The sequence below is a fragment of the Typopeltis vanoorti genome, chromosome 24 (genome assembly GCF_054136105.1).
Source record: "Typopeltis vanoorti isolate ZY-2024b chromosome 24, IOZ_Tvanoo_1.0, whole genome shotgun sequence".
Classification (NCBI taxonomy): Eukaryota; Metazoa; Arthropoda; class Arachnida; order Uropygi; family Thelyphonidae; genus Typopeltis; species Typopeltis vanoorti.
The window spans coordinates 42,024,460-42,045,780 of NC_143572.1; the positions used below are offsets into that span (position 1 = coordinate 42,024,460).

General features: G+C 36.2%; 1 protein-coding gene across 2 annotated transcripts in view; it reads left to right on the top strand.

Annotated features, from left to right (window-relative positions):
• The window catches only part of LOC150093130 (ankyrin repeat and IBR domain-containing protein 1-like), a 424,458-nt gene that overhangs the window by 332,788 nt on the left and 70,349 nt on the right, over positions 1 to 21,321 (top strand). For both annotated transcript variants that reach the window (XM_090413306.1, XM_090413307.1), the window contains exon 17: positions 13,735 to 13,962. In XM_090413306.1, coding sequence (XP_090269432.1) covers positions 13,735 to 13,962 — 228 coding nt within the window. The remainder of the gene's footprint in view (positions 1 to 13,734; positions 13,963 to 21,321) is intronic.

Genomic DNA, 21,321 nt, shown 5'->3' on the forward strand with positions numbered 1-21,321 from the left:
TTTGGGGGTTATCTTGTGTTTCTAAGTTGTTTTGATGGCGGCGGTATGGATGCTTATTAATAGTTTTCGACGAGTGGCCATTACTTGTGAAGGTTCTTTGTAGATGTTGTAGTTCATTTTTTAGCTCTTTATCATCTGACAGTATAGATCTGGCATGATGTGCTAGAGTTGAGATGATACCCACTTTCTGTGCAGGATAGTGATGTGAGGACACATGCAGGTATATATCTGTGTGTGTAGATTTTCTAAAGATTGAGATTTTAATAGAATCAGATGTCTTAGTAAGTCTTAGCTCCAGGAAGGGAAGAGATCCATTTTCTTCAACCTCCATTGTTAATTTGATATCTTGGTGGAAGTTGTTTAAATGATTTAAAAAGGACTGAAGGTTATTGGTGCCATGTTCACAGATAAGAAACATGGCTGAGATTTGTAGATGCCCTGTCAAGCCATGTACTGTTTTCAGTAAACGCAAATGAAGAAGGCCGTCAACATGAGATAAACTGGACAACAACTTCAAACCTTCATATATGTGTGACAAGGTGGAGCACCGCATAGTCAAGTCTAAGGAAATTGTTATGGATCCTCATCACATAAATAATAACCTTAGTTATAATCTACCGGACTCTTTCAGCTCTTCTATCCGATATTGGCACAGTCGTGAAATCAGACGCACGCAGCTGCCTAACAATAGAACTTCAACACGGACTGTAGCTACAGTTCAAAGCTAACTGAATTTTATAATAGTCGTTTTTATAGTGATACAATGTTTCTTATAGTGTTTATTTGCTTTCTATTTTCCCATGCCTGAATAAGTCGGACAGTCCGATGAAACATGTTGCATTTTGAATAAATTTAATTGTTATTCTAGTCTCGGTTCTAGTCAGTATATATAAATATGAATATATCCCAATTCCGAGTTAATACTACAAATTGTTATATATATATGTAGAAAGTTTTTTACCTTGGGTATACTATATGTTAACGATACCAAGAAATTTTATAAACTTGGTTTTAATCCTTTTTTCCCAAGTAAGCCAAGTTTGTGCCTGAAGTATTTTCAGGTCTGAGGCAACTCCTGGTAAAGGTGGCATAAGCTCTGATCACTTGCCTTAGTATCTCCAATAATGCAAAACACATTTCCTTGCAGACATGTATAATGCTATGCATTAAGGGAAGGGCCACTACCCAGACCAGTTTCGACCTTTATTGAGATCTCGTCAGTGTGAGCCAGACCCTGAAGTGGTGATACCAAGGTTGAAGTAATGCAGAACTTACAATTTCAATACCATAGTTCAACACGCATCCAATACCATATCGTGCACTTGATCAATGATTTCTGGTGTTGTTACACTTTTTGGACGTCCTTCACTTGAATCATCTTAAAGGCTGGTACGGCCACATTTAAACTTGGCAGCCCATTTCTTAATTGTCGAAAATGAAGGAGAAGAGTGCCCATAAACTTTTATGAACTTCGAATGAATTTCTTTTCACGTTAAACCTTTTTTTACGAAGAATTTTATAACCGCACAATACTCAATTTTATCCATTTCAAGGGATGCAGACAACACTTTTGCTTCAGACAACTATATAAAACAAACTACTTGATAGAATGACTTGCAGTTTCACATGGATGCTTATGACAAATGTACCAACTTAGAAAAAAAAAAATTTGCCGATAGTTTTGCCATCTATGGTCGAGGCCGGGAACTTTTCAGGCCACCCTCATATATGTATTTAAATGTATCAGTTCAATAAACAAAAGGTGCAAAATCTCTAACAAATCAGTGCTGCATGTGAACAAGTAGGAATTACATTTTCTTGAAAAGTAGTTGTAGTAGTAGACACCTCCAGGGAGTCCAAAGACTCATCGAGTGAGGGCACCTGCTCTGCGGCTCTGTCTCCACCAACTGACCGCAACTACACCACTGCCATCTACCACCACCACTAGTTTTTCCACAGACAATCACAAACATCCATGCCCATGGTGGGATTTGAACCCTCAGCCTTTGGCTGGAGAACGGATACGCTAATCACTCAGCCAACCAGGCTGACTAAAAACTTGAGGTTATAGTTGGAGAAAACAGTATGAGGGAGGGCATTACAAAGAAGAGAAGAAAATATAATGAAAAGAGGAAGAAAAGTTTAGTGTACTTAAAGCTGTGCAGTAAATTGATGTGAACAATAGCGGCTTATGTTCTTGCTATCTTAGAAGAAAGTGAAAGAACAATGGTAATAAGTTTAATTTTTCATGGGAAATGTTCAGCAGAACATTTCCCATGAAAATAACTAATGCATGAGTCATATGACAGACACAGAATGTCTGAGAGAGAGAGAGAGAACAGTTGGATTAAATGAGAGAGAGAGAGGGAGAGAGATCCTGGATAGTCTGGATAGCAGTTTACATTTATAAGGAAGTTTTTGGTACACCATCTCAAATGCATCCTCATGCATTTGAGATGGGTATAGTTGCGCAGGTGAGAAGCAGTGTGCTTGATAATCTGTATATTATCAAAGGTTTAAGGAAAAATGAAATGGCATCTTTCTTTTAAGAAATAAGATATGACTGGGATTTGATAGCGTGTGGTGTGCTCCCAGGTAGAATTTTGCTGCCTCTTAATTTTATTTTATTTATTATTATTATTGCACTCTGAATGGAGTCAGCAGACTCACTGTGGGATGTTCATTCAACCCGACAACTTATTTATCATACTGAATTTAAAATCTTTAACATTCCTTGCATTAACAACACATTCTTCTAATTCATTCCATTCACTGACATTTCTCCATGTAAAAAATCTACTCTTCACACCCCCTCTTCACCACATTCTTACATAACTTCCAGGGATGGCCTCTGGTTTTTATCCTCTTGCCTTCTACTCTTTTTCCTCTCACTAACTTAAATGTCTCTTATTAAATCACTTCTTTTCCTCCTATCCACCAAACTCTGCAGTCCACATTTCTTCAACCTCTCTCCATAGCTAGCATTTCACTGCCCAGTGAAAACCAGGTGACCAAATTTGAGCACGATAGTCTAAGTGTGGTCTGACCAGGTGCTTCATACAGTGGCACACAACCACTTCCTTATCCCTACATGTTAGAATACTTCTTATCATAGCAGTACTACAATGTGCAACAGATGCAACGTGCCCTCTAAACTTCAGTTTACTGTCAACCATTACTCCCAAATCTCGAATTTCATCCACTTCCCGCAGCATGGCACCGTCAATATGGTACACAGCTTTATATTTCTGCACTCTAAAATGCAACACCTTGCATTTATTAATATTAAAACTACAACCCCACTCCTTTGTCTAAGTTAAAAGTCTATTCAAATCTTCCTGAAGGGAATTAACATCAACAGTACTACTTGTAATTCTCCCCAACTTTGCATCATTAGCAAACAACTAAAATTCCCACTCAGTCTATATGATATATTATTTACAAAAAAGTTAAACAGCAGATGCCCAAGAACAGAACAGAACCCTAGGGAATGCCACTGGGTTAGTGTTCTGTTCCCACAGCCTTATTAACATCTAACCTAATCAACACCTGAGTGAAAGAATCCAAGGTGTATACCTTGGATTCTTTCACTTCCAGATTAGTGTATGATATACACTAATAAAGTGCTCTTTCAATAATTTCACTATATCCTTTGCAACTGTTATTCTGCTGCATGACTATCATCTAGTGTCAACCTGCCATAATTATTCTTTCTCTTGCTTGCATATAGTGTAAAAATTTTCTCCTCCTCCATAGCATTTTCTTTTCCAACACAGATTTCTTGATTTCACTATTCATCCACTTCATTTCTACTCTATACACTCGCTTAACCCTTGGTATGCAGTTATACATTGCTTGTGTCAGATACTGCCTTTTAAATTTCCATGCACTGTCAGCATCTTTTCTGCTCAGCTGATCTACCCAATGTACTGATGCTGAGTACAGAACTTCCTATAGTCACCTGTTTTATACTTCCACAGATATCCATTTTTGGCAGTAACTTTTTTTTGTTTCACCACTTCCCAAACAAGTACCTCATGATCACTTTCATCAACTGGCAGCAGTGTCAACACCTCCTTAACAACTACATCTTGTTGTTAATGAAAACCAATTACATGCTGTTTAAGATATTAATCTCTCTGAAACTCAACAAACCCACTCTCCTTGTTCCCACACACTATCTCCTCCTTCCATTCTATTTTCTTGTAATTAACGTCTCCCATCTGGATCACCTTCTTTTTATATGCCCAACCAATTTGCCTAAACATTCCACAATCAGTATTCTCTACATTCCCTGGCCTATAACAGCATCCTAACAGATATATTAGCCTGTTAGATTCATCTTCACACCACACTGATTCAAAAATTATGCATTCACTAGCAACTTCCACACTTTATGGGCACAATCCCTCTGCAATCATTAACAGCACTCCCCCCCCCTCCTCTTTTCACATTTCTATCCTTCCAGAAAATTATATATTCTTCCATTTTTATTCCTGATATCACATTCTCCTCAGATAACCAAGTTTCACTTATTCCAATTATCTTTAGACATACTGACTCACTAAATGGAACAAACTCAGCTCCCTTGTTTCCAATATTCCTTACATTTGTGTACAAACATAACAATCCTTGTGTCTTTGAGGCCACTCTACCAACATTCTCTGTTCTAGCTGCTATACCATACTTCCCTCTTTGGTCTGAGCATTCCCAATTTCCTCAGCATGACTCTGATTTCTATTCCTGCCTATCTTATCTCCCAATTTCCTCAGCATGACTCTGATTTCCATTCCTGCCTGTCTTATCTCCACCTTTATGCTTTCCATCACCTTTGAAAGCATAAAAGCATCATATTGTGCTGCTGCTGCTGCAATCACATCTTCACCAGCATGAGATGCAACAAATTCAGTTATATCCCATCTTCCTCCTGTCGTACAATCCGTTTTGTTGTGTTATATCTTCATCTTTGGCGTTTTAGGTCTTATCTCTTATTCCTTATCTTAAACTTTATCTTTTGTTATTAATTTAGTTTTACTAAATATCAGTTAATTCGTTTGCCGACAAATTTGTATTATTTAATGACTGCGCCAGCCGGCAACTAAATTCTGATATACTACCTAAGATTACATAGAAATAAAATACAGGGATCATGAAGTATGCAGTCGTGGTCCCGTTTCTTATGTTACTAGTGGGTTCCCCTTTTATGCACGGCTCGTAATTTTCCAAGCGGTAATTCAATCCACAGAAAGCATGACAAACTCATTTGATTACTCACAAAGAAATACGTTTATTTTAGCACAAAACCTAAAGATACATGTTAGTTAAACCTTTAACTAAAATAGAATCTGGGTTCCCTCCCTCTTCTAAATTTTACACATCCAAAATTTCTACACTATAATCCTTTATACTGACGCAAAATCCTTCACTATTATATATATAACTATCCTCTGACTCTGACAACATATACTAAATTACCAACTTACTATCACACATGCTAATTACATATATATACAAGTCAATTCTGACATAGACTTCTTGAGGCAATGCTCTTTCTTTTATTTTAGACTTAATCCTCCCCCAAAATTTTGGTTAGCATTTAATTAGGTTTTAACAGTATAACATTAATGTCCTTTAGACACAAACAGTTTGTAGCCTCGGTCTCCTACTCGGCTCAAGCCTAAGATGCTTTTTCCTTAGATATAGACAGAATGTCCAAAATGCAGACAGTTCTTGTAACACTTCACGGAAATGGGCTGTGAAGTGTTCCTTAAAGATCAGTTCTCCTAACTGCACGGTTGCTCCGATATTAATATGAAAAGATTTCTGCTTACCGTTCTTGCTTTATCTGGATATTCGGATCTCCTTACTGTACTTTCTTTAATGGCAGCTTCACCATTCTTTTGTTCCACACGAAATGAAACACTTTTACACTGATTTATACACTGACGTTAACTCATCAGTGGCCCTTTCTTCTTAGGAATCTGGACGCATCATAGCTGAAGCTTTGATCCACGTGGCACACATAGCAAGGGAAGACTCTCGCTACGCAACGCGGCAAGCTATTCACAACTATGCAGCCTTCCGCACAGGAAACCAGGTAACGACGAAACGAGAAGAAAAGAGAGGACGATTCAAATCCCCGCCGAATCCTATATACTATAAAACAGCGCTCTCACTCGGTGGTGCCATCATACGTATGGTGGCTGCCGATTGGATACCATGGCCACGAACTATCTTTGACATGGCCTAAAACTATTATTAGCTTGTACACATCTTTTTAGAATTTATACATGACTTTCTACGTTAATTAACTTAACAAACCTCCTCTATTTAGTTTATGGGATACTTTAACACTGCTTAGAATTTACAAATCTGAATATATATATATATGTTCTTGGGTCATTAATGAGCACATTTTCTGTTTGGAGGCATATGTCCTTATCCACTCCTTCTGAGGTAATCTTATGTTGGGTCGGAAAAGGGGATGACTCATCACATTTTCTCGACACAACAGTTGTGTTATCCTCCTTCACAAGTAGACCCCGATAATACATTAACTTATGGACTCTGTGCCTTATCAGAAAATTATCAACCGATCTTGGGGGGGGGGGTCGGTTGAATCTGTGTAAGAGATCAACTGGATAGAGGTAGCATTTTAAGCACTACAGCCTTTCTAAATGCCCAACACCAAACCCAATAATAATGCTATAAATCAACATTAAACCATTTCAACTTTCCTTGAAATTGATTCCATAGATTTATAAATTAGCCCCCTTTGTCTTACCCAACTCTGCCATCTTACTATTCATTATCTCTGATCTCCTTCTCAGTTGACTATTGTCATATCTGGGCAACACACTAACGACTTTTCCAGCAACACTTATTCTTTACCTGCCACAACAACTTCCTCAAGTCCCTATCAACATTTAACTTTTTTTTTCCTCGATTAAGTCATTTGTGCCCATGACTACTACTAATTTTGATGTCTGGTGTTTAATTTTTGGCAATGCATCATTTAGTTGTTTCATTCCTCCATCAGGAAAGTATGTTTTGTGTACTTTATTTGCCATCACACCTCTAATGATCGTGTCCCCCATACAGTGATATACGACTATCCTTTAACGATTTCTTTGTAATATTACCTTCCTCCTTCTTGTTCTCATCAGCCAGTCGCTTCTTTAGATGTTTAATATCCTCTTCCAGATGTTTCATTTCACTTTTCATTTTAACCAACTCTTGCCTATGCTCTTCTACTATGTTTCTGACTCTTGCTCTCATTTCTAATCTCTCAAGACACTTTTCACATATGTTAATGCTTTCCTTTTCATTTACCCAAACAGCCACAAATCTTTCACATTTTACGGTGCATACATATAGCAATTTTCGCAATGCATGCTCTGCGAAAATCCAAGGCAGAGCTCAATCTTTGTACTGAAGCTTTCCATGCTGCTGACATGCATTTCTTTATGGATGCCATTTTCAGAAGCTGAAGCAGTAAGAATAAACAAGTAGCAAAACATGATATAAACAACAAAAAATTTTGGTTCCATTCCAACTACAACACTACTGAAGGACATTTGTATCCAAACTGAAAAAAAAATGCAGCACAATTTGTGATAGCCATACTAAACACTAATTGAAAACACTTTTTTTTTCTTTCTTTTTTTTTAGCAAAGCCCAAATCTACTGCTGCATTCATTCGTGATTCTAATGCCACCATATTTAATGTTTAATATTTATTTTATGCTTGGGGCATAAAATAAATATTAAACATTTAATATTTATTTAATAAATAAATATTATGCTTGGGGGCATGGGTCCCATGCTACCAAGCACATCCCCAGGTTGCAGATAGGGGAATGGCCTCTGGATACAGAGGTTAGCTGCGAATAAACAGGCAAACCTGTGAATAAGCAGTCGTGGACAATGGGACGGCATCTACCAACAGGAAGTGGTGAGATAGACAGTGGCATGGTTATCTCTATAAAAAGCCACACATTTCCACTGATGGGGATGCGACATGGCGAGATGTAACCGCCATTAAATAAGTTACAGCCCACTGGAAGTTGGGGCAGCAACAACTTTCTTCCTGATCAGCGGAAGATCACCATAAGTGACAACAGTGTAAAGGATACTGTGGTAGGTGGATAATCGTGAGGAATGAGAAACGGCTAGTACACTGAGCCTCTCTAGAAGGCTATTGCTGGACAAGGAAGGCAAGGGGATACCACCTTGTTCTATTTTTCCCTAGTAAGATAGCAGTATCGATGGACATTCTAAAAGATAGTGAAGTGCACAATGGTTTAATACTTGTACACGGGAGGGGAAGAAGCAAGGCTTCCCAGGTCATAAACCAGCGAAATCCTTGTACATTCATTGGGACGTGGAATGTGAGAATCCTCCTACAAATTGGAAAATTGGAAAATTTGAAGAGAGAAATGGATAGATTAAAAATAGCCATATTGGGAATTAGTGAAATGCGATGGACTGGATCCGGAGACTTTTGGAGTGGTGATTACAAAATCATTTATTCAGGTGATGAGACAGCAAAAAATGGAGTCGCGGTGGTTCTCAATAAGGAATGGGGAAGAAGAGTAATCATCTCAGTAAAATGTAGTAGCAGATTGATAATGGTAAAACTAGAAGCAAAACCAACAAATATTATAATAATACACGCTTACATGTCTACTAGCGACCACAGTGGTGATGAAGTTGAGAGAGTATATGTAGATATTGAGAATCTAATCAGACTGACCAAGAAAGAAGATAATCTTATTGTGATGGGGGATTGGAATGCAGTCATTGGTGAAGGCAAAGATGGTAGAGGGGTGGGAAAGTATGGACTTGGATGCCGAAATGAAAAAGGAGATAGACTTTTGGAGTTCTGCCACTAATTCAATCTGATCATTACTAATACCTGGTATGAGGTACCAAAAAGAAGAAGGTATACTTGGAAAATGCCAGGGGATATAGGAAGGTACCAAATGGATTATATTATGACAAGAAATAGATTTAAAAATCAAGTAAAATCATGCAAAAGTTACCCGGGAGCTGATATTGATAGTGACCACAATTTGGTTTTTTATTAAAATGTGATCTGAAATTTAAAAAGTTGTCACAACCAAGGAAAAGGCCCAAATGGAACATAAGTAACCTGAAAACAGAGGAAAACCATAGAAACTATAAACAGCAAACTGATGAAAGCATTAAAACGGGAGAGAGGGAAAAGAAAAACATAGAGGAAAAATTGACTCATTTGAAGGATACAATCATCAAGGCCACCAATGGCTGCATAGGATTAAGCAAGAAGCAAATAAAAAAACCATGGATCACCCAGAAACTGAAAGAACTAATAGAAACTGAAATTAAGATAAATGGAATTGATATTAACTGGCTACGGTTTGCGGATGATATAGCAGTTTTAGCTGATAATGAAAATAGACTGAAAGCCACCCTAACAAAGATGGAAGAAATCTTCACACAGTACAGCCTAAAAATTAATTATAAGAAAACAAAATTATTAATTACAAGTAAAGCAAATCCAATGAAAATAAACCTAGGAATAAATAATAACCTACTACAACAGGTATCCTCTTTTAAATATCTTAGAGGTCTTATCATAGAAGATGGAAGAAACCAATCAGATGTTAAAGCACGGATAATCCTAGCCAAAAAAGCATTCTATAACAGAAGAAACATTTTTTACCAGTGAAGGACTTGGCATCCAACTCAAAAAAAGGCTAGTGAAAACATACATATGGAGCATTGCATTATATGGTTGTGAGGCCTGGACTCTAACAAAACAAGACATGAAAAAGTTGGAGGCATATGAACTTTGGTGCTGGAGAAAGATGATGAAAATTAGTTGGACAGAAAAGAAAAGTAATGAAGAAGTTCTGAATATAGTTCATGAAGAGCGGTCATTAATGAAACACATCAATAAGAGAAGAAAAAGCCTAATTGGACACCATTTGAGGCATGGGGGACTGATTACAGAAATAATGGAGGGGACTGTAGAAGGAAAGAGGCCACGAGGCAGACCTAGAATTTCATATAGAAATAACATAATGATGCTAACTGGCACTAAGAGTTATGAAGAGATAAAAAGGAAGTCACAAGACAGGATGTTGTGATGTGCTGGTATATTTACCAATTTTCGGATTGATGCACCAAAGAAGAAGAAGAAGAGATTTATTTTATGACTTATTCTGAAGAATAGAAGGTTATAATTTAGTTTTATGTTATAATGAATATTTCTAATGTTAATTTGCTTATTTACTTGTTCACATATCAGTATTTGAAATGAGAATTAAAAGATTTCATGATTTTGCTCAGCCTTATAATCAAAGTATCTCTTCAAAAAATTATGAAACTAGTAGCAACCTGAGACTAGATTATTAACATCATCGAACAAAAACTGCTTTTTTAAAAAAAAAAAAAAAATATATATATATATATATATATATATATATATATATATATATATATTACACAGGCAAAGTGGATACTAGATCTAACATTATTTCAAAGCCAAATGTTTGTAGAAACTATGAAAGTTTTGCAAGTTGATCTGAGAGCTTATGAGAATACAATCCTCAGCATCCCCAAGTTACCTTAACTTAGTCGGTGCTCATGTCCTTAAAGGACATGAGCACCGACTAAGAGTTCATATATTCACCTTTTATGAGTGCATTTAATAAAGGTTTCACTGGTCTGACAGCTGCTTACAAAAAATGCATTTCTCTGACATTTTGATTTCCTTAGTACTGAATGAGAGTGTTTTCTCTCTTAAGGTTTCTGCCTGGTCTCTGAAGAGAACCAACCAATTTGAAACAGCTGTCAAGCCAGTGAAACTTTTATCAAATCTACTAATTAAAAGGCGAATATATGGACCTTGGGCAGCATTCAGGTCTTTTAAGTAGTGCAAGCTAAGGCAACTCGGGGATACTGAGGATTGTATTCTCATAAGTTGACATTATTTCAAATCTGAAACATTCGGCTTTGAAATAATCAAATAATGTTGGATCTAGTATCCACTTTGCCTTCGTAATTTTACATTGCCGAAATGAAGCCTTAAGGCTCTTTTTTAATTACTTTAGTAATTACTTTTATGCACTGACCGAGAGTTCACTTACAAAAAATACATTTCTCTCGCATTTCGATTTTCTTAGTGAATGAGAGTTTTTGCTCTCTTAAGGTTTATGCCTTGAGGGAGCTGTTGAGCATCTGGAGATTTGGGTTTGTTGTGATGGCCTGTATTAAGGCTGCCTCGGCTGATGCTTTTCCCTGGAATATGAGAGGTTCTGCTCAGTGGTAAGTTGAGCTTATCACTGAGCAGAGCCACCACTGAGTTAAATTATACGTCAGGTCACTCATTGTTGAGCAATCTAAGGGATTGCACTAGTTTTTGAAGAAAACTCCTGTACATAAACAGGCCTGGTCTCTGAAGAGAACCAACTAGTTCGAAACAGCTGTCAGGCCAGTGAAACTTTTATGAAATTCACTAATAAAAGATGAATATATATGGACATTTGGGCAGCAATCATTCTTTTAAGTAGTGCAAGCGAAGGCAACTCAAGGATGCTGAGGATTGTATTCCCATAAGCGCTTAGATAACTTACAAAACTTTCATAGTTTCTACAAACATTTGGCTTTGAAACAATGTTGGATCTAGTATCCACTTTGCCTATGCAATTTTACATCATCTAAATGAAGTCTTATGAATCTTCCTTTAGTAATTATATATATATAATACCATGAAAGAGAAGATGCATTTCATTTCCCTTTTGTATTAGGCTCACTGGTCTGTCACAGCCAAGTAATTTAGCTTCTTAGAAACCTTATACTGCTTATAATAGGGTTTTTTATTGGATCTGTTATGGCTGTAAATTTTGTATGTTGGTACAACAGCAGTATTCTCTGGTTATCAGCATGGGTTTGTTAAAGGGAGGTCATGTTTTACTAACTTGCTTATGTACTATAACAACATGACAAATGTTTTGGACAAGGGAGATGCATATACAGTGGTATACTTAGATTTTGCAAAAGCATTTGATAGTCTGCCAAAGATGTTAAATAAATTGAAACGGATGGGATTGGATAACAGTCCTCTGAGTTGGATCAATGACTGGCTGTCAGGTAGATACCAGAAGGTTGTATATAGGAGGTGTAGTATCCTGAAAGAGGAAGGTCACTAGTGGTGTGCCACAGGGGTCAGTTTTGGGACCATTGCTGTTCAGATTGTATATTAATGATATTGGGATGAGTCTAACTGGTGATATACACCTGTTTGTAAATTATGCAAAATTGGGGAGATCAATGCAGAGTCAAACAGATATTATGGCCTTACAAGAGGACTTGAATAGATTGTATGAATTTTGCAACATCGAACTGACAGCTTAGTGGAACTGTCAGTTCGATGTTGCAAAATGCAAGAATTTTGAAATTTGGTAAGCAATGATGGGATGCAAAGTTTACACTTGGTGGGGAAACTTTAAAAGAGGTGGAGGAGATGAGAGACTGGTTGTGGTGGTTATGAAGATGTTACATTGAGTAATGACAATGATGCAGAGGATCCTGACATGCAGAAATAAAAAGGTTATGATGTCATTGTATCCTTGATCAGATCTCAAATGGATTATTGGGCACAGGTCACTTCGTTTTCATGTTATGTCACAGATATGTTAGAAAGGGTCCAGAGAAAATTCACAAAGGTAATCAGTGGTCTTTGGAATGTGGAATACAGGAATAGGCATTATGTCACTATGAAATGTCACAGATATGTTAGAAAGGGTCCAGAGAAGATTCACAAAGGCGATCAATTGTCTCTAGAATGTGGAGTACAGGAATAGATTGAGAGAATGTAAATCGCATAGTCTTGTGAATAAGAGGAGGGGTATGATTGAGATATATAAGCTAGTCAGGGATTGTTATCAGGTTGAGATGGAAGAGATTTTTCATAGAATGGGAGAGGGAGGAGTAGAACAAGAGGCCATCCCTGGAAACTGTATGACGGGGGTGTGAGCAGAGAAGCAAGGAGCAGGTTCTTTGCATGGTTGGTGAGTGGAATGCATTGTCTGGGTACATTGTGAATGTAGACACATTGTATCAGCTCATGGTTCAATGAGCATGGTATGCAATAGTGTGTACCTCCCATGATTAGTCTGACTCTATGGTGATCAGATGTTAATAATAATAATATTCCAAACAGTAGCACAATTCAGGCACTTTTTTTTATTTTGTCAATAATTTAATTTGTCTGTATTCATTAGAAATTAATAGTTTTTTATAAAATTTGTATGATTTAGCTTTTGGTATCATCCTGATGCCTCTAAAATCATGCTCTGACATTGTGGTAACAGAATTGCTGTTATTTCACAAAATGCAAGAAGATGAAAACAATATTTTTTTTGCACTTCAGTTTCCTTTGCATGACACCACATGCACACGTGCCATACATTTTAGCACATGCTTGTGCATCATGAGAAAGTATCATTCTAAATGTCTATTATGAAAGTAGCACTATCTAAAGATGCTGTTCTCAAGTTATTCAGTTAGTGTTCCTGTACCGCTTACATAAATTTGTTTAAATGTGTTATTTTAATCACAAATTTTATCATTCTTTCTTAATTTTAGTTTCATCTCTATGATTTTGAAGATGATGATGATGATTCATATATTACTTTTGTAGTAAGTATAAGTTAATTTTTTTTTCTTTTGAATTTTATTTCATAGAATGATTTAGAAGAGGTCACAGAAAAGCTATCTGAAATGGTCGCGCGCCACTATCTTAGAACACCACGTGCCAAAATTATTCAAACTACTGTTCAGGTAAAGAGGAAAAGGCAAGAATTTATTGCAGCTGTATCCAAGGGGCTTATTCCTCCAGAAACTCCACCCAGTATGAGACGCACAAAACGTCGCTATTATCCGAGCTTGATGGGTATTGATCCAGTTGAAGATGTTAGTTTCCTATTAGTAATAGTAATATTAGCCCATATTTAAAGTAGGCTTTTTTTTTCCCTAAGCATTCACTTAATCATCACTAGTTTTCATTATTTTAGTTGAATGCTTTGTAATATTTTCTGTTTATTTATTAATAAAAATTGTGAACTATAATTCCATCTCATTTTCCCCTGAATGTGCTCGACCTGATGACTTGTACAACCAGTTATCATCATATAAACCTTAATGCCATGATAGGATGGTTCATCTTATCCACAGAGTATGCTGTGTCTGTCAACAGTATGTATTTTGTAGCCAGTTGTATGTTTTCAAATGGAGTTGAGATAACTGACTTCATAGTGAGAAAGCTGGGTTTTCTTTCCAGAATCTTTTTTCCTTCCTGAAAAGTTTTTTTTTTGGGGGGGGGGGGTTGCATCCTGGATAGAATTTGAACCAAGTTCTTCCCAACCAGATGTCATCTGAGCTACACTTGCAAATGACTAAAGTGTTAAAAAAAAAAAAAAAAAAAAAAACTACAGCAAAACTACACTTGCAGGTAATGTCAAAAGCCATAGCCCTAAATTGGGTGTTTACTGAATACTCTTCAAAATATACAGAGAACAGAATGAACTACCCTCAACAGAGAGTGTACTGTCATGTACATGTTGCGCTTGGCAATAGATGAAACTACCCATACTACTTATTAAAATCTTAAATGGTAAGGGAATTACAATTGCATCGTGAAATACAATGATTTATTTCATCATTGTGCCTAATAACAGATTAACTGTTTTTATTTTTTTATTTTTTTTCATATTAGTTATAATGGGCATTTACTGTAAATGTCATTTTCATCATTTGTAAATCACTGATGAAACTTACTTTTTATTTGATTTCTAATAATTTTAATAGGAAATTATCATGATAAGTATGCAAATATTAAAAAATTGTAAAATTATTCACCAGTCAGAATTAAAAAGTTTCTAAAAAGTTCATATACCAGGTGCTGTATGTCATATGCAGCTTGCTGCAAATATGAAAACACTAGATACATATTACTCAGTCATACTAATTCAAAATGTATTAACACAACAAAAGGTCACTGCCTTACATAACTTGAAAAAGGAGTGAGCGTATTACAATAATTGATACTTAACAAGAAATTATATTCTTGTTTTTATTTGCATTATTAAGTGTACAATAGATTACTTGTAAGGTGGTTCATGTTTATGTATGTCGTATGCAGCTGACTTCATTGAAATTTGCTATAAATATGCAGAGCAGTAGGTGCATTTGTTACAATATAGAGAACATTGCCTTTTCATTCTTGCATATTTTAGACTTTGACATAGATATATTCTGATATGAAATGAGGTCTCACTAATTATTAGGGTTCAAGGAAAATTCATCACTGACTATTCATTGGAGATGTAAGCCAGGGAATGCAGAGAATACTGATTCTGAAATGTTTAGGCAAATTGGTTGGACATATAAAAAGAAGGTGATCCTGATGGGAGACTTTAATTATAGGAAAATAGAATGGAAGGAGGAGATGCTGTATGGGAACAAGGAGGGTGAGTTTGTTAAGTTTCTGAGAGATAAGTATCTTAAGCAACATGTGATTGAAGCAACTAGAGGCTTTAATGTTTTGGATTTGGTGATAACTTCACAAGATGTAGTTGTTAATGAAGTGTTGACACTGCTGCCGATTGGTGAAAGTGATCATGTTGTATTAGTTTGGGAAGTGATGACACAACAAAAGGTCACTGCCAAAAATGGATACATCTGGAAGTATAAAGTGGGTGTTTATAGGAAGTTCTGTAGTCAGTGAGCATCAGTACGTTGGGTAGATGAGCTGAGCAGGAAAGATGTTGACAATGCATGGAAACTCACAAGGCAGTATCTGACACAAGCAATGTATGACTGCATACCAAGTGTTAAGTGAGTAAATAGAGTTAGAGTGAAATGGATGAACAGTGAAATCAAACAAGCTTGATGGAAAAGAAAATGTTATAGAACAGGTATAAAATAGTTGGTGCTGATCAGATCCATGAAGAGCATAAAGTGCAGGCTAGAAAGGTGAACAAGCATGGTAAAGGAAGAAAAAGGTGCAATATGAGAAGAGATTGGCTGGTCAGGCCAAGGTTAACTCAAGGGAATTTTTTTGTGCTACATGGCAAGCAAGAGGAAGAATAATTATGGCAAATTAACATTGAGGGATAGTCATGGCAGCAGACTAACAGTTGCAAAGGATTTAGTGGAATTATTGAATGAGCACCACTTTATCAGTGTATATCATACTGTTGTAAATAATGTGGTGCAATATATAGAAGAGGGGAGTATTAGGAGAATTGGAAGTGAAAGAAACAGCTGTATCAGATGTTGGTTGGGTTAGATGTGAATAAGGCTGTCAGAATGGAGATGACATAACACCATGTATTCTTAAGGAATGTGCACCGCTTGACTATGCCCTTGACCTAGTTATTTAATGAAAGTCTTGAAGTGTGTAGGGTTCCTAAGGAGTGGAAAGAAGGCCGAATTGTACCACAGTCTGTATAACTGCAGTTGTGGTCAAAGTGTTGGAGAGATTGGTAAAGAATAGAATACAGAATAGGGTTGATGGACATAGCATTCTTTATGATGGCCAGCATGGATTTGTAAAGGGTAGGTTCTGTTTTAGTAATTTACTTGCATTTTATGATAAGGTGATAAGTATGTTAGATGAGGAGAATCATATACGGTGATATTCTTAGACTTTGCAAAAGCGTTTGATAGATTATCACATAATAAGGATAAGTTGGTGTACAAGTTGCAGATGATGGGAATAGAAAGTGCCAGCCTAGTTGGCTGAGTGGTTAGTGTATCTACTCTGTAACATATCTGTACATGATGGAATAGATGGGAATAGAAAGTGCCTCCTGGTTGGCTGAGTGGTTAGCGTAGAGCAGTCTCCAGCCAAAAGGCTACGGGTTAGAATCCTGCCGTGCGCATGGATGTTTGTGATTGTCTGTGGAAATGGTGGTGGTGGGCAGTAGATGCCATTGGTGTAGTTGGGGTTAGTTGTGGATTAAGTGAACGGGAGAGACAGAGAATTGTAGTGTAGATGCCCTCCCTCGACGAGTCTTTGGACTCCCTGGAGGTGTCACGTAATAATAATAATATTGGTTAGATGGATCAGTGATTGGCTTTCTGAATGATACCAGCAGGTTGTGTATGTAGGAGTCTCAAAAAAGAAGGGTAACCAGTGGCGTGCCCTAGGGTTCTGTTCTTGAGCCCCTGCTGTTTAACTTGTTTGTAAACAATATATTATGTTGACTGACTGGGGATTTTCAGTTATTTGCTGATGATGCAAAGTTGGCAAGAATTACAAGTGGCACTGCTGATACTGAATCTCTTCAGGAAGGTTTGAATTGACTTTTTACTTGGAGTGCAGAAATATAAGGATGTGCCATACTGCAGGAAGTGGATGAAACTAGAGATTTGGGAGTGATGGTTGGCAGTAGACTGAAGTTTAGAGAGCATATTGCTAGTGTTGCAAAGGTTGCACATTGTAGTGCTGCTATGATAAGATGTATTCTAATAATAATAATAATTATTATTATTATTCACAAGGAAAATTCACAATGGGAAAATTCATTGCAGAGATTATTCTTTTCAGGGAAAATTCATTGCAAGAAAATTGAAATAATATTCTAATGATACACATATATGAAAAACTAATTCAAAACTAATCGTGTTTTAGAAAATGTAGTTTCTGTATTTCTGTATTATTTATTTAATTAGATTTTATTTCATTTTCATGGTTATAATGCTAATTACGTGTTGGCCATTCGGTTTACATGTTCTATCCAATTTTGTTTATAATTGTTTAGTTTTTCTTCTATTGATTTTGTTTTTAGTTCTTTTAAAATATCTTTGTTCCTTTTTTGGTCTAATGATGTATATTTTGCATTAAATCTCATTTACTTGTTTTTATTCTTTGTTTATCTTGTTTGTTTATTGCCCAAATTTCACTGCCATATAATAATGTGGGCACTGCCCACATTATTATATGGCAGTGAAATATTTATCAGGCTTATACTACTACTATAAGCCTGATAAATATTTATCAGGCTTATACTACTACTATCTTCGCTGGGCATCTACAGGTGCCATATGGTCACTCTGATGCTCGGTGATGTGCCACACCAGGCCTCGTCATGTAGTCCTGTTGTTTGCTTTTCTGGTGACCTCAACTCTCTGAAGATCAGTCACCCCACACACACATGCCATCCATCCATCTCATTGATAGTCTACCCCTACCTCTTTTTCCAGGAACTTTACCTTCTATTACTGTTCTGAGAAGTCCCCTTTCATCCTTTCTATGTGTCCAAAATTTTTTAACTTTACTTCTGTCAATATCCTTAAGAACACTTAAAGTTCTGCTGATCTTTTCTAACACCCATTCATTTGTATGCCTTTCAGTATATGATATCCTCAACAGCCTTCTGTAACACCACATCTCAAAAAGCAGATATCTGTTTCTTATCTGACTTCTTTAGGTTCCAAGTCTCACATCCATAAGTTGCTGTTGGAAAAACAACTGCATCCAAAATTCTCAACTTTGTTTCCATGGAGATAGATTCATCCTTCCAGATTTTAGACAGGTCTCTGACTGTTGTTTTAGCTATTCCTAACCTTTTTCTGATGTCTTCTGAACAGCAATTCTTCACATTAATAATGGATCCCAGGTACTCAAACTTGCTGACTTCCTCAATTCTTTCTCCATTAAGGTACACTTGTTTCTCAAAAGCTTCTCTGTTTGTATTTCCTTTGAGAACCATAATCTTTGTCTTGCTAGGATTGAGTTGAAGTCCTCTGTTATTACTGATCAGGCTTATAATCTGTAAAAATTTTAAAGTTTTTAACTTTGTCTTTTTCTCCTTCATATTATATTTCACATCCAAGATAACTGAAAATAACTATCTGTTTTATTATTTTATTAATAACTATTTTACTTCTAACTGGAATTTGTCCACAAAATGCCATTGTTTTAGTTTTATTTATGGATATTTTCATTCCAAACTGTTCTACTATAATGTTTAAATTATATATTGCTCTTTGTAAATTGTCTTCCTTATCTGATATTATTACTTGATTATCTGCAAATAATAGCATATTTATTTTGTTATTCCAGGAAATTTCTATACCTCGATTATTTAAATTGTCCCATTGTATTAATAATTTATTAATATAAATATTGAAAAGTGTTGGAGACACTTTTCAATATTTATTACTCCTTGTCTTACTCCTTGGTTTATAGATGCTTTTCAGACATTTTTTCATTTATTTTCATTTTTATTTCATTGTCTTTGTACATATTCAATATTGCATGTAGTAAAATATTAGGTATATTTATTCTTTATAATATATCAGTATATATCTTTATACTTTGTCAAATGCTTTTTCATAATCTATAAACAAAAACTGAGTTTCTAAATTAAATTATTTTATTTTTTCTATACTGCATCTATTGCAGAGCATCCTTTTCTAAATCCATTTTGACATCTAATAATATTTTTTACTATATCTTTTGTACCCTTTGTACAAACCCCAACTCAACATCACCAGAGTTAAAGATCGGTACTATCAACGTAAGAAGCCTGAATAGCAAAGAAATGGAGCTAGCTGAGGAATTAGATAAGTACCAGATCGACATAATAGGGGTGACTGAAACAAAAAAGACCAAAACTGGTGAGATCTTTCTGAGCAATAAATACAAAATGTTATATTCAGGCAATGACAATCAAGGAAAAGAAGGAGTAGCCATAGTATTCAACACAAAATACGAGGCTAATCTTCTTGAATGGCAGTCAGTCTCAAGTAGAGTAATGTGGGCAAATATGAGAATGGGGAACTGGACAATGAGACTTATTTGTGCCTATGGTCCCACAGAAGGTTCTACTAAGGTAGAAGTGGAGGAATTTTTTGACGTTCTAGAAAAAGCAACTGACACAATGAAAAAGGAAAAGTTGGTCCTTGTTGGGGATCTAAATAGCAGAGTAGGAAATGATTGTGAGACATACAAAAATATTTTGGGAAAATTTGGAGAAAAGAGCAAAGCTAATAATAATGGCAAATATCTGTTGGATTTCTGCTCAGGACATGGACTGGTTATTACTAACACCATGTTCCAACATAAAAATGTGCACAAATTCACATGGAGAGAAGAGGCTAGGAATAAGAAAAGTCTCATTGACTATGTTATTGTTGATAGTGATGTTTTCTCCCTGGTGCAGGACACCAGAGTGTACAGAGGATTTGAAATTGGAAGTGATCACTATTTAGTCTTGAGCAGGATAAAATTGAATTTCATATTGAAAAGAATGATATGTAAGAAAGTTTTAAAGTGAATAAAAGTTGAGCAGCTCTCAGATGTGAACTGTAGACTAAAATACACAAAGATTATTGAAGGAAAAATGAAAGAGTTTGAGAACAGGAATCAAACCTTGGAGATTCAGTGGCAAGCGCTGAAGAAAACATTGATTGATTCTGCCAGAGAGGCATGTGGTGAGGTTGTCTGTAAGGATAAAAAAATCAGAACTCCCTGGTGGACACAGGAAGTTAAAGAGGCAGTGAAGGAAAAGAAGAAAGCATATCAAAAGTTCCTGGCAAATAAGTCAGCTTTTACTCTTACAGAATACAGAGACAAATGTAAGAAAGCTAAACAGTGTGTAAAATTAGCTAAACAAAAGTCATGGGAGGACTTTGGCAAGAATATAGAAAATAAATATCAAGAAGGTGGCAAAATATTCTGGAGGTTGTTGAAGAAGCTTAGGAATGGAGGAAAGAGTGCTGTAAAAGGAGTTAGAGATGATAAAGGTGACATGAAAACAGGAGAAAAAGATATCCTTGAAGTATGGAGTAATTACTTTGAAAAACTGCTAAATGAAACAAGCAGTGATGACAGCACAGTGGTAAAAAACACTGATCAGGCATGCAGTCAGGAATACATATCCATACTTGAAGTAGAAAAGGCCATCAAAAGCTTGAAATGTGGAAAGGCAGCAGGAGTAGATGATATTCGACCAGAAATGCTGAAGTATGGCAGTATAAAAGTCTTACATTGGCTGCACTGCATAGTTCAGAAAGCCTGGACAGAGGGACGAATTCCCAATGATTGGAGTAGAGCTGTAATAGTACCCATATATAAAAAGGGAAATAAAACTGAATGCGAGAATTACAGAGGTATTTCCCTACTGAGTGTTCCTGGCAAAATCTATGCAAGTATACTTGAGAAACGGTTGAGAAGAATTGTGGAAGAAAAGCTTGGTGAAGAACAAGCTGGATTCAGGCCAACTAGAGGCTGTCAGGATGAGATCTTCACTTTACGACAAA